At 43.8% G+C, this 15,098-nt stretch overlaps 1 protein-coding gene across 3 annotated transcripts in view; it reads right to left on the reverse strand.

Moving 5' to 3' along the window:
* Window positions 1-15,098, reverse strand: part of MRE11 (MRE11 double strand break repair nuclease) — a 38,348-nt gene that overhangs the window by 8,652 nt on the left and 14,598 nt on the right. For all 3 annotated transcript variants that reach the window (XM_077341481.1, XM_077341479.1, XM_077341480.1), the window contains exons 10-17: window positions 14,951-15,031; window positions 14,112-14,238; window positions 12,022-12,125; window positions 10,634-10,807; window positions 8,323-8,382; window positions 7,524-7,731; window positions 6,084-6,158; window positions 122-180 (exon numbers count right to left, since the gene is read on the reverse strand). In XM_077341481.1, coding sequence (XP_077197596.1) covers window positions 122-180; window positions 6,084-6,158; window positions 7,524-7,731; window positions 8,323-8,382; window positions 10,634-10,807; window positions 12,022-12,125; window positions 14,112-14,238; window positions 14,951-15,031 — 888 coding nt within the window. The remainder of the gene's footprint in view (window positions 1-121; window positions 181-6,083; window positions 6,159-7,523; window positions 7,732-8,322; window positions 8,383-10,633; window positions 10,808-12,021; window positions 12,126-14,111; window positions 14,239-14,950; window positions 15,032-15,098) is intronic.

Genomic DNA, 15,098 nt, shown 5'->3' on the forward strand with positions numbered 1-15,098 from the left:
CTGGCTGCCTTGTGACTTTGATCACATGACTACCTATCCCATGGTCGCAGCTCAGGGAGACCCAGGTTTAGAAATGCTGAAGACCACTGCAATAACGCATCTGCTATTACCCACTACCTACCTCTGAATAACTCTTGGCAGGAACGTTCCGGGAGGGCTGCTGCCTTGAAGATTTAAAAGCTGGAGCCAAATAGAGAAACAACAACAAAATTAGTGTAAACTGTGCATTCTGTGCATTAAGCTCTGTGGCATAATTTACAATATCAGTACAGGGTTGTTATTTTTTTTAATAACTCATGGAGAAGTTTGGAATGCCCAGCAAGACTGTAAGTAAACAAATAACAAAATAGTATAGAAGAAGACGAGGAAGAAGATATTACTGCTTGGTTATAACAGCCTTATCAGTGCTGTGGGAAGTCTAAGGTCACCCAGCTGGCTGCATGTGGGGGAGTGCAGAATTGAACCCGGCATGCCAGATTAGAAGTCCCCACTCCTAACCACTACACCAAACTGGCTCTCTCTTATTGCAAAAAGGATACAGTACAGCAAACTTAAAATGCAGTTCAGTTAAAATGAGTATAAATGCAACTTCTCACATATCTAACTCACCCCTTGCCCAAAAGAGGGAAACAGGGAAAGAGTGAGGCACACAGTCTGCAATGAGCCACGTCTGAGTACATTTTATCTTAATGATGTTTAAGAACCAAGTCTGATCCCACGGGGTTTTCAAAGTCAAAAGGCAACTCTTTGATTCCTCAGCCCCTGCAAATTAGACCAGGCAATCTCCTCATAAAATGCATATGATATTAGGACTTGTGTGAAATTACACTCACTGGTGAAATGTGGCATTAAGTGACACTCAACAGTTTGAAAAAAACTTAGAAGAACCATCAAGTATTGTCAGAGGAAAGGTTGACAGAGTAAAACTCCATGGTGAAATTAAGGAAAATTGACTGATGCAGAGACTATTTTGAACAGGATGTAAAGGCTCCTGTTTTTTATGTACAATTGCTATGTAGGAGATAAAAATACAATAAATAAATATTGCAGACTTCAAGACTTTGTGGAGAGAGGGCTGTAATATTTTTTTTTAAATGATGTCTAAATGAGATGCCTAAAGCCTTTTTAGGAGCTTTCACTGGAGAATTGTTATCACCATATTACAGAACACACAATGTGTTGATGTCAAAGACATTAAAAATATTTTCAAAAGACACTCGGAAACAAGATTCAGTAATACCCAACAGTCAACCGAATATAGTAATTAATGGGGGAAATGGATGCCTTTGCAAGACTACTGGAAAACAAACACAACACGAACTGGGAAGAGAGAGTTTGAAATATCTGCAGGTCACAACTGCATAAAAATAATACTGGTTTAATCTTTCCTTGTTTGTTTCGTTTTTTTGCAGCCGGTTTATGGTGATCCCACAGGGTTTCCATGAGCCATTCAGAGGTGACCTGCATTGCCTGTTTCTGTGAAGAGCAGGGGTAGTCAACCTGTGGTCCTCCAGATGTTCATGGACTACAATTCCCATGAGCCCCTGCCAGCATTTGCTGGCAGGGGCTCATGGGAATTGTAGTCCATGAACATCTGGAGGACCACAGGTTGACTACCCCTGGTGTAGAGCACCTACGTCAGTCCAGTGATTTTTGCAAGCTGGAATATTGTGAGTTACTATATGTATTGTTACTGTTTTAATGGGGTTTTTATGGGGTAATTGTTGGTGGTCTTAATTGTTAGCCACCTCAAGGTGACAAAAGTGGCGAGAGGCGGGATATAAATGCTAGTATAAATAAATAAAATAAATACCCACTGCAATCCTCCAAGCCCTGGGAATTCTACTCCTGGGGCACCAGGGAACTCTTGCAAACCACACTGCCTAGGGTTTAGATCAGCAACATCTCCCCCGAGAGATGTATTACACCAGCAGAACACCACCTTTGGATCCAACTTATTGTAAAGTTGATCAAGTAGTGCTTATGATTTGGAAATTTTTAAACAGAGGCTAGATAGCCATCTGACGGACAGGCTGAATCTGTGAAGGCTCAAGGGGGTGGCAGGTTACAGTGGATGAGCGATTGGGATGTGAGTGTCCTGCATATTGCAGGGGGTTGGACTAGATGACCCAGGAGGTCCCTTCAAACTCTATGGTTCCATGATTCTATGATTCTATGACAGCATAAGAAACCTTAGGAATCAATACAAAGATTACGATTTATTTATCATACGGCATGTGTGTCGTGTAGCCAGGAGATCCAAGAATTTGTCTGGCAGTCAGGCAAGGGGCATTTGGAGCTGGTTTGCCATTTCCTACCTCTGCAACATGACCCATAGTCTTCCTTGAGCACTAGAATTACCATCTAGATCCTTAGAGGTCTCCTATCCCAATATTAGCCAGGGTCGGTCCTGCTTAGCTTCTGAATTCCGAGAGGATCAGGTGAGGGCACAATAGATATCAGCCACCTTTAACTTCTTGAAAATTTGCTCCATTCTCCTGTTCATAATGACAACCCTCCTCTTATTCTAAGAGACCAAGACATAAGAGGAAAGGTTGGGGGAACTCGGTCTGGAGAGGAAACGACTGAGAGGGGATCTGATAACCATCTTCAAGTATTTAAAAGGCTGCCATATAGAGGATGGAGCAGAGTTGTTCTCTCTTGCCCTGGAGAGACGGACCAGAACCAATGGGATGAAATTAATGCAAAAGAAATTCCGTCTAAACATCAGGAAGAAGTTCCTGACAGCCTGAGCAGTTTCTCAGTTGAACAGGCCTCCTCGGGAGGTGGTGGGTTCTCCATCTTTGGAAATTTTTAAACAGAGGCTGAATAGCCATCTGACGGAGAGGCTGATTCTGTGAAGGCTCAAGGGGGTGGCAGGTTACAGTGGATGAGTGATAGGGTTGTGAGTGTCCTGCATGGTGCATGGGGTTGGACTACTAGATGACTCATGAGGTCCCTTCCAACTCTATGATTCTATGATTCTAACATGGATGCAGAAGAATCAAGTGTTCTGATATTTCCCTATTCCCCTCAAAGCTGATACAGAACGATGTGTCCTTCAGATCCTTAGTTACAAAACAGACCCTTCTTCTCCCATGGAACAAACAGATAGTTAAACATAAAATATTTGGTTCCGATGGAAAGGCACTGAGATAAGAAACCACGCTGAGGTTGCAAACAGCAACCACCATAGCCGATAAGCGCACCCTTCACATTTTGACAACATGATTACTGAAGACCACACTGTGTTGCATCAACTCCCCACTGTGCTCCTTCTGTCTGCCTCTGCGGTTGTGTAGCCCCATTCACAATCACCATTATTCCCGACAAAGGGAGAACAATTTGAACAATTTGAACGGCTGATGAACTCACTGCAAGCAATGTTTAAAAAAATGTTACACAGAGCAACTGTGCACAAACACATTCCTGTGCACCAGCAGCTGGATGCCGAAGTATCATGTGAAGTAGCGGCGGTTGCAAGAATGTTTTGCTTGCGTGACGACAGATATTAACAAAGTAAAATAATGAAAGCAAATTATGCAAAATGATTTCAAAGTATTCGAGAAAGGAAAAACCAGGCAGAATCATTTTTAGCTATGGCATTAGACAAGTTGACAGCCCTTCTAAAAAAAAGAAAAAAACAATACATAGAATCATAGAATCATAGTTGGAAGAGACCTCCTGCGTCATCTAGTCCAACCCCCTGCACTATGCAGGACACTCACATCCCAATCGCTCATCCACTGTCACCTGCCACCCCCTTGAGCCTTCACAGAATCAGCCTCTCCATCAGATGGCGATCCAGCCTCTGTTTAAAAATCTCCAAAGATGGAGAACCCACCATATTAAAAATGTCTTTACAAATTATAAGAGATCTACATACCCTGCAATGTACCTTTGATATATACAATTTGTTATATAATCCATCTTTTCCTTTTATATCATTATCTTGTTTTCTAAATATATGTACATATAGTGTTTTCTATAAAAAATTATAGAATCATGGAGTTGGAAGGGACCTCCAGGAATGCAGGAAATTCACAACTACCTGCCCACCACAGTGACTCCAAGTCCATGCCCAGATGATGCCCGCCTCCAAAAAAAAAAAAAAAATCAAAACACCAGAATCTCAGGCCAGCCTGACCTGAAGGAAATTTGTCTCCTGACTCCAAAGTGGCAATCACCATTTCCCCTGGGCATGCAAGACAGGACCATAAAAGCCAAGCACTGACATAACCCTTCCAGTCCACATCCAAAAAAACAAATCAAACAGGTAACAGATCTGAGTTTAGTAATCCTGCAGACACCAACAAGACTTCCAAGGCATGGACTTTCAGGAGTCAAAGCTCCCTTGTACTTGACCAACACAACTTTGACTCTGGAAAGTTTGTACCCTGAAAATCTTATTGGTTTTTAGTTGCTCCTAGACTTTAATCTAGCTGTTCTACTGCAGAACATGGCCGTGCTGAGAAACCAAGCAGGCAATGGCTACTGAGATTGTGTTAAACCAAGGGAGGCCTTTGCCTATGGTCAGCCTGATGGGGAAAAGGAACTGGGAATTACCAAAAATCAGGAAAAGGAAGGTGTTGTACTACTAGCAACTATGGGAAGCTTCTGGACTTCACCTGTCAGCTAATTCAGCACCCTGGACAGCTATCTGCAGGCCCTCAGTCAGGAAGGGCAAAGAATGCCAGTGAAAAATGACTGCAATTTGGGGAGGAAAGTTAATCCCTTTACATGTAAAGATGTAGCAACAATATATTTCAAACAAAAACAAAGATGTTTATTTGGGGGTCCCCCTCAGTGTGGCACTGCGCAGCTGCTGCTGGCAGAGCCTCCCAGCAGGCGGCAGAAAGTCAGGGGCAGCGGTGGGAAAGCAAACGGAGCAGGGGCTCAGGTGGCAGCGGCGATGTCCTTGGCAAAAAACTACCCCCCCGGCCTCAGTAAAATTGTCAAGCATTGACGAGTGCCCGGTGATATAAAGGTTGGGGACCACTGGTCTAAAGCATTTATTTATAAAACATGTGTGCCAGCTTTCTGTAATCAGTTAAAACATAAAAGCATATTGTTACAACAATCCATAAGAACAATTAAAACAAAAACTAAAACACACAGAATTGTAATTAAAACATAAAATAGGAAAAAGAGCACATAAAACAGTAATGAAGACATAAGGGTAGGAAGGATCACTGAATCACCAGGTGAAACGCAGAAAAGGACAGATACCTTTAATATGGGGAAAATGTTTCATAATTTTGGTGCCAGGACTGAGAAGGACCTCTCCTGGGTTGCCATCCACCTGACCTCAGAAGCAGGGCCTCAAAAGGTTACTGCACAAGTTGGGTTGGTTTGGATGGGTGTAGGCAGCCCTTTGGGTGTGCTCATCCCAAACCATACAGGGTTTTAAAGATCAACACCTGCAACTTGAACTGAGCCCAGAAACAGCAATATAGATGAGCCAAGCAAGACTGGAGTCCCATGGCCCCTACAACCCACTCCAGTCAATATCCTGGCTGCAGAGTTATCTACCAATGAGCACATTTCAAGGGCAGCCACATATGAGCAAAGCTCTCCAAGCTAAAAGGGAAATGAACACATATCAGACCCCAGCAATCTCAGATACGTGGTTTTCACTGAAATAAGTACTGGGATTGAGGCTTCCCCCAATGATGGTCAAGAAAGGAGGCGAGTCTCCTTTTCTAGATGACTGAAATAATGGGATTCAGACCACCCACTGCTTTAACTCCACCTGATCATTGGGGGGGGGGTGTCAGGAACCCATCTAAAGACGTAAGGGAGGCCATACACAGCTCATTCTGCTGTTTGATTTGGTTACTGGAGCTCTCAGAGTCCGGGATGCCTGCCTCAATTTTTCTGGAATGCCTTATCTACTGGCTCTTTGAGCCTTCCCACCAGCTGGCAACAACCTGCGGGTTTAGTAACACAGACAAAATAATTTTTCTTGGTCAGAGGAAAAGGCGTGCCCAGGGAGGGGTGCCCAGAGGAACCATGCAGAAGCCCAACCATTTTGAACATGCACCCACATCCAACGTGTTGATTCACATGTGTTTTAAACATACCATCCATGATAGACATGTTTTTCGTAGGAGTGGATCTGGGATTGTATGTCCTACTGCCACTGGTCTGCTCTTGACCTGTAAACCAGGTGGGGAAAAAAAAGCAGGCATTAACATTTCCTCCCTCCTCTATCAACTAAAGAGTGGTGGGTTGAGGGCACCCAGACCCAACTCCTCACAAAGCTCACAAAGTGACTCTAAGCCACAGTAACTCACCCTGAGCCTACAGTGCAGGGCTCCTGGGGTGACCGGGGTGTGGGCAGGTGGCTGAAGGAAAGACCCTAACTCTTTTTCAACCAGGGTTTTGTAAAGGTCTTGGAAGGGTTTCCCATATGGGTGGAAGTCAATTAATTTTATACATTTTTTAAAAACTGTTTATCGGGTGATATGACCATATATGGCTATGTCAGCACAGTCCCACCTCCCAAAACGGCCAATGATGGGCCTGGAGGGGGTGGGACAGGGAGGGCCCCCAAGTGGGCATATCCACAGTGATGCTTCCCAACAGTATTCTGCATAACTGAGCCACTTCTGGGGTTTCTCAAAGCCTGAAGAATGTTTCAGGGGGTTCCCAATGGTAAAAAAAGTTGAGGAAGGCTGCTCTAAGTAGAGCACTCTCAATGCCTTAAACAAGGAGGGGACAGAAGTGTAATAAATAGCAACAATGGCTATGTAAACCAGTCAAGCATGTATTACTGCTGCCTCACTGTGTAGAGCAGGGATAGTCAAACTGCGGCCCTCCAGATGTCCATGGACTACAATTCCCAGGAGTCCCCTGCCAGCATTCGCTGGCAGGGGGCTCCTGGGAATTGTAGTCCATGGACATCTGGAGGGCCGCAGTTTGACTACCCCTGGTGTAGAGGCTGTGGACTGCAACTAAATAACCGGGTGGGCAAGAAACCAAGTCCTTAAGTCAGATCCCTTTCAGAGACTCTGGAGCGTAACGGCAAACCTGGAGTTTCCAAACTACAACGTTTGTTTTCAATGGCTGGTGTCCCAATAGCTACTTTGGGCGAGTCTCACAAGCCCAAGGCTCAAGACAGGGCATTTGTACTTGTTGCAAACCTCAAACAGAGCCTGTGTGCATACATCTGATAAATGGGAAAATCCGCCGCAATCCTCTGCAGCGATTTTCTTGGAGGATGTAAAACTCATCCTGGAAAAGCGTGACTGAGGATATCTAGGTAATGGGATCCCTGAGGCTGTGAATACCAATTCATCACACACTCAAGCAGGAGACGATTACACATGTCTGCATCTTTAAAAAAATTTTTTCAGAGCCCTGCACAGGAAAGGTGTCCAAATTCCAACTTTTCTCTACATGCATCATGAATGCCCTCTTCCCTTAAGGACTAGTTCTCTTAAGCTGAATACATACCGATGATAATGATTCATAAGATGCTGCAACTTTAACAAATACAAGACAAGTGCTAAGCTACTGACCTCTTCCTCGTCGGGGCATTCCTCTTGCTGATGGGTTCTGCCCTCTCCCGCCTCTTGCCCGACCTCTGCCTCTGCCTCCTCCCCTGCTGGGTGCCAAAGGAAGGTCCCCATCTGAATCCTCATTAACTGCGTCCAGGAGGTCGTCGTCACTCATGACAACATCCTGCTCTGCTCCCTGAGATCTCTGGGATTTGGCCCTGTTGAGAGCCTGAGAGAAAAGAAATCACTTATTTCAGCCCCGCAGGGAGGGTACCATTGGGACAGAAATCAGGTCCCCCCTGCTTCCCCATCTCCAAAGCTGCCCATCCAGACATTAGTGGGAAAGCAGAAATGCATCTAGTGTTAAAAGGAAGATGATGAGAAAAACACGAGCGAGGCAGAAATGGAAGTCTGAATAATCAGTTTGGAAACAACAGAACGTTTCGGAAAGGAACTGAAGGTAGTCAATCTGTATGCGTTGCAAGTCTGAAAAGAGTCATGTCCTACAGCATCAACATGTATGAGGTTTCAAGCCATGTAATGGCCACACCGAGAACAATCCAGATATAAAGCACAAAAGATGCACATTATACATTCAAAATACGTTGGGAAAGATTGATTCCTCCAAGAATTAGAACTTACATCTCAATGGTTACTTAAGCCGACACCCGCCATCTTAACTGTAGTGTTTCTGACCCATTAAGTTATTTTATTACCATATAAAGCAACCAAATGCAAATTTCTTGTTCCCCTGCAGACAAAAAACACAGGCTTGCTCAGTTTATGTATTCCTTCCAAGTTTTCAGCTTAAAGAATCTACCTCGCGAACGTCCTCGTCTTCCTCCTCAGTGTTCTTTTTTGACTCTCTGAGCAGCTGCACCTACAATAAGCCAGAATTGAAAGGCAAACGTGAAAATGAGGGTTTTAAAAGACAAATGCTCTTGCTGAAGCCCTGCCCACACTTTTTACCTCTGCTTTTCCCAAGTGACATCATTTTGTCTCTGATTTTCTACAGACATCAATCCCCTGTGCAACAACAGCATTAACGACAAAACGATAACAAGGGAAACCATCTTCTTTTATAAGTGATTGATCAATCAGTGTAAGTAGAACCCCTGTTGTTGTTATTTTTTATTTACTGATTTATTTATTTGACTTGTTTACTGCCACTCCTGGGCTAGCCGGCTCAAGGCGATTTACAATGCGAAAACAATAAAATGCAATAAAACATTACATGTAAAATAACATGTTCAAAAAAATCCAAAATGACAGCAACAATAATCCCCCAAGAATTGTACCCACCCCCATCAGACGCTCTCCTGCCGGACTCAATGCCTCAGGGAAGACATGGAAACATATAGGTATCTATCTAGTCGTCTCCCCGAGGGAGGGACCCCATTTTTTCCTTGCCCTAGCCTCAACTAAATGCCTGGTGGAAGAGTTTGGTTTTGTGTTACCAGTTTAGGACTGAACTTTATAAAAGCAGTGTGATTTTACTTTTTGGACTTTATACTGCAAGCCACCTTGAGCTCCATAAGGTGAAAAGGTGGCTAATACATGTTTTAAATAAATAAATACACTATAGTAATGACAGAAATAAGGACTAGAAAGGAAATTTACCTTAAAAAGGTAAGGTAAAGGTATCCCCTGTGCAAGCACCGGGTCATGTCTGACCCTTGGGGTGACGCCCTCCAGCGTTTTCATGGCAGACTCAATACAGGGTGTCCTTGCCAGTGCCTTCCCCAGTCATTACCATTTATCCCCCAGCAGCAAGCTGGGTGCTCATTTTACCGACCTCGGAAGGATGGAAGGCTGAGTCAACCTTGAGCCGGCTGCTGGGATCGAACTCCCAACCTCATGGGCAGACAGCTTCAGACAGCATGTCGCTGCCTTACCACTCTGCGCCACAAGAGGCTCTTTTACCTTATTTATTACAATGTCCTCTTATTTTGCAATTTGGTTTTACTGAACTAATTTCTAATTCTGCAACAGAGTTCAATGAGAAAGGCAAACAATCATCAGCAGTTCCTAGCCTTTTCTCAGAATAGTGATCCACAAGTCCAAATTTCCCTCCGGCCACCATTTCTACCCTAAATCTACCCTGAGACACTGGAGAGCCGCTGCAAGAACAGCCAGGACTGAGCGAGACAAAACTGCATTCTGACTCGGGATTAGGAAGCTTAATATATTTAAAATATGTGGAACAAATCTGTCGTGGTACATTTACAACTTTTAAAGTGTGACGTGTACAGCTAGCAGACGTGGTTAGTTGTTCTGGCCCATTAACACAAAGGACTGTGAGATCACAAGAAGAGCCCTGCTGGATCAGGCCAGTGGTCCATCGATTTCAGTATCCTGTTTCACACAGAGTCCAACCACTTCCTTTGGAGGGCCAACAACAGCGCTGAGAGGCTGAAGCCTTCCCCTCATGTTGCTTCCAGGCTCTGGGATTCAGAGGCCCAGTGTCTTGGAATGTGGCAAAGGTAATGGTATCCCCTGTGCAAGCACCGAGTCATGTCTGACCCTTAGGGTGACGCCCTCCAGCATTTTCATGGCAGACTCAATACGGGGTGGTTTGCCAGTGCCTTCCCCAGTCATTATCGTTTACCCCCCAGCAAGCTGGCTACTCATTTTACCGACCTTGGAAGGATTGAAGGCTGAGTCAACCTTGAGCCGGCTGCTGGGATTGAACTCCCAGCCTCATGGGCAAAGCTTTCAGACGGCTGCCTTACCACTCTGCGCCACAAGAGGCTCTTCTGGGATGTGGTAGTTCCCCACAGTAACCACAGATAAGACTTATCCTCCATGAATTTATCTAATCCCCTTTTAAAGCTGTTTATTCCTGTGGCCATCACTACAACTTGAAAAGACTAGATGCAAACATCCCACCATATTACAGCAAATAATGAAAAACAGAGTTCTTAATTTCACATGGTTCTTACAGCAAGGGGACACAATACGGACAGCTGGCCCTGTACCTGTTACGTATATCTGTTTTATCGTGGACATCTCTTTATTGTACTGAATAAACATTCTAAAATTTTTAGAAAGTTTTCCATGAGATCAGCTGACAGCCATGACCTTCAGTCATAATACTCACTGCAACTGAGAGAAAGGTCAACCCTACAAACCTCTTCATCGATTTTCGCTTCCTCTGCATCTATATGCCGTTCCTTCAGAAACCGCTGGGTCTTCTCTAGCTGGAATTTCACCAGTTCTTCTATTGCATCCTTTTCCTCCTTGTCCACAAATTCCTGAACCGCTTTTCCCATGCCCCTTTCAGTCAAAAGGGAGAGGTGCATTTTCTGGAAGATGTACAAGCAAACACATGAGGGGGTCCACTCATATACTTATCCAAAAACAGATTGAAATGGGTAGCCCTGTTGGTCTGAAGTAGCACAATAAAATCAGAGTCCAGTAGCACCTTTAAGGCCAACAAAAATTTATTCATATCCCCACTGTTATGTAGGGAGTTCTTAGTCTGAGGAAGAGTGCTTGCACTCAAAAGCTCACACCTTGAATACATTTTTGTTGGCCTTAAATGTGCTACTGGACTCTGATGTTATTATCTAAAAACAATCTGACTGACTCACATGATCTAATGCAGGGGTAGTCAACCTGTGGTCTTCCAGATGTCCATGGACTAGAATTCCCATGAGCCCCTGCCAGTGTTTGCTGGCAGGGGCTCATGGGAATTGTAGTCCATGGACATCTGGAGGACCACAGGTTGACCAGCCCTGGTCTAATGTTCCCATTACCTTCAGACGAGCGCTAACACGAAGACCACTTAAAGATACAACTGCTTTCTTTGTTAACTTTGCTTGGTAGTTCCATGGTGGCTGTTTGCAAAAACACCTTCCGCAGTAAATTGAATCTGCTTTAGGTGCTGTGAAGTCCCTGCTGTTACTAAATTTGGATGTATAAATGAATGCTGTATACATCCAAATTTATTGATTTATTTCACAAAATTGACACACCAATGCCACTGTGCTCCCCTCATCTCCTTTCTCATGTGAAGCTTGATTGAAAACTAACTTCCTGCTTTCATACAGTGCCAATCTGTCACAATGTCCAAAACTGCAGAGGCATCAGCAAAGGTGAGTTCATTTCTCTCCCGCAATGTCTTACATGAACTCAGAAGGGCGCAACTATGCTTAGGTTTGTGGAATCCCAGCTGGAGTGGGTGGCTGCGGAAACAAATTCCAATTTGCGAAGGTGTGTATTTGTATACTATGGTGAATTGGAGTTAGATCAAACCAGGAGATTTTTGCTCATGCGCCACACAAGAGGAGGGAAGGAGAAAATTACACAAACACAAGCAACAGTTTGTACCCAACTGCAGCTTCCGGACAGATCTTCTCTCAGTTCTGATTTAATCCTTCAATAATAAAGAACCAAAGACTAGAAGATTTTACGAGACAGAATGAAATTCCAGGGGAGTTAGCATTGACCTTTAAGGGCTACCACCAACAGCATGATTTAAATTGCACCTGAAATCCTTTAAAAAAAATAGATTTACCTTCTCTGCTGTCTGGAAATACTGCTTCACAAGATCCTCCACCCTCAAAGTTGTGCCTTCTGATGCAGGCTTGTGGACAAACTTGCCAAAGTTAATCTCTTCTTCTAAAGAGTGGGGGAGAAATGTTGAGCCCGTTTTATGAGAACATTTGTCACTTAAAAACCTGCAGCACCTCAAATGACAAAATGGTAATGCACATCTGCAAGGTGAAAGAATTCTAAAAGTGTGGGGGGGGGATCCTGCTGGAAACATACGTGAGAATTTCTGGTTAAAACATGCATATTTTCCAATGTACACACATTCTTGCCCCCCTCCATACACAAATGTGAGCTTCAGAGATATTCTGCAAACGAAGTGGTAACCAGAATTCTATATGGATTTAAATAAATAGATAAATCTATTTCTATAAAGGCTTGAGCCAGTAACATCAACTCATCATATACATTACATTTTAAAAACATAATTTATATTAAAAACAGTTCCTAATCTAACTCATCTGCCAACTAGTTAAATATTAGATATTAAATATTAAGGAGGTGGTCATTTTGGGGCAGATATGTCTTCCCTTGATGTTCCGACGGATTTCTTCAGGGAAGGCGAGCCAAATAGATGCTGTGGGTGTTATCTTCCCGGCCTCAACTATAAGCCTGGAGGAATAGCTCTCTCTTCCAAGCCCTGCGGCACTGATTCCGCTGGGCTGGGGCCAAGGCTTTCTTAGCCCTGGCCTTGATTGAGGCCAATCTAGAATCATAGAATCATAGAATCATAGAGTTGGAAGGGGCCATACAGGCCATCTAGTCCAACCCCCTGCTCAACGCAGGATCAGCCCAAAGCATCCTAAAGCATCCAAGAAAAGTGTGTATCCAACCTTTGCTTGAAGACTGCCAGTGAGGGGGAGCTCACCACCTCCTTAGGCAGCCTATTCCACTGCTGAACTAGAATCATAGAATCATAGAGTTGGAAGGGGCCACACAGGCCATCTAGTCCAACCCCCTGCTCAACGCAGGATCAGCTCAGAGCATCCTAAAGCATCCAAGAAAAGTGTGTATCCAACCTTTGCTTGAAGACTGCCAGTGAGGGGAAGCTCACCACCTCCTTAGGCAGCCTATTCCACTGCTGAACTAGAATCATAGAATCATAGAGTTGGAAGGGGCCACACAGGCCATCTAATCCAACCCCCTGCTCAACGCAGGATTAGCCCTAAGCATCCTAAAGCATCCAAGAAAAGTGTGTCTCTAACCTTTGCTTGAAGACTGCCAGTGAGGGCAGTCTTCACCTCTCTGGGGCCATCACAAGGATATGCTTGCTGCAAATCCATTTCACTGACCATAAGAGTAGATGTACCACCTACAAAGCTAAGGAAATCTAGTCATTTAGTTTACAGAATAATTCCTAATGGCATTCAGAGATTGCTCAGAAAAGTGCAAATTAATAGTACAACAGCCATTTTCTATCACTTCTCCTTCTTCCCTCTCTTCAGACCCATTCACTCAAGCCCCAGTGTAGCTTACAAGACAAAAGGACTTAAAGGCATCATCTGAATGGCTCTCCCTGGGACTCGAGAGACGAAGAACACGCCACTGCTCCAAAAGACATTCTCCACATAGTGAAGTATTGGGAAAGACAAGAATGCTAAGAAAAGCTGAAGGCAGCAGGGTACGAGGTAGAGCCAACATAGAATCATAGAATCATAGAGTTGGAAGGGGCCATAGAGGCCATCTAGTCCAACCCCCTGCTAAACGCAGGATCAGCCCTAAGCATCCTAAAGCATCCAAAAAAAGTGTCTATCCAACCTTTGCTTGAAGACTGCCAGTGACATGAGATGGATAAACATGAGATGGATAAACTCAATAAAAAGAGTCACGGCCTTCAGTTTGCAAGACCTGAACAAGGTTATTAACGACAGGATGTTTGGGAGGTCATTAATGCATCAGGTCACCGTAAGTCCAAAGCAAATGGATGGCACTGAATACAAACACAATTAATATATTTCTCTGCTGGCAATACTGATTTGTTTTTTAAAAACCCAAAGAACCTAGAGATGTGCAAACTTTGCTGCACGTTTTTAAAGGAATTTCTTTTCTCTTTACCTTTTTTCTCTTTTTGCTCTCGATGTCTGAAGAAATGTATGACGTCTTTTGGATTAGCTATCCTATCCATGTATCTCTGGCTGAAACGGACAACACTGAATGGTTCAAAGCCTCCACTGTAATCGACCTTCGAAGGAAGAGGACATCAAAATCTGAGGAATTGGCAGCTCTCATTCAGAATACAAAAGGCATCCATTCAAGTTAACACATCTGTGCAGCTTTCAGTTAATCGCAGGACAACATATAATAGATCTACCGATCACCATTCTGCATCCAATTTTTTGGAAGCAAAGCAAGTTATAAATATTGAAATATACAAATCCATCTCTCATCATCCATATCAGTATCTGATGTATCCCTATGACATCAGAGGAAAGTGTCTCACCTCTGATGCTCACATGTGTCCTTTCCTTCTTAAAAACTAAGCAGCCTTAAATTATCGGTCCCAACAATCTGACATCTTCAAGCTCAAATGCTTTGACACTCCAGTTGACCGTGGCACTTTGGCAGGGATGTTTTTCTTGCACAGATCTGTCAGAACCGACAGATCTGTCAGAACCCATGCCAGGCCACTGAAGTCAGGGAGAAATCTATAAACCCCACAAGCCCCCAGAACACTCAAAATTTGTTTTTTTGGTCACAGGAGTGGGCCATTAAGCAAGTGCATCGTTTTTTGCAGTATGCAGTGAAATCTTCCCTCCCCTGACTTGGTGACTGAGATAATACCAAGAAGTTCATTTAGTGCTATTCCAACTCAATTTTGCAAAAACGGCACACTAAATTTGGCTAAAACAGTATATTCAGGATAAGTTTTAAAATATTATGGAGCTTTATCTTACCCGCAGTCTTATAAGAGGTTTCTCTGGCTGCTGGGGATTTCCAAGACGAGCTCTTTCTGCATTGTCCAACATAGTTTCTACCTTTACCGAAAAAAGGAAAGATTAGGTGCAAAAAAACCCACACAAATGCTGTCTTCTCCGAATGTTC

The sequence above is a fragment of the Paroedura picta genome, chromosome 6 (genome assembly GCF_049243985.1).
Source record: "Paroedura picta isolate Pp20150507F chromosome 6, Ppicta_v3.0, whole genome shotgun sequence".
Taxonomy (NCBI): Eukaryota; Metazoa; Chordata; class Lepidosauria; order Squamata; family Gekkonidae; genus Paroedura; species Paroedura picta.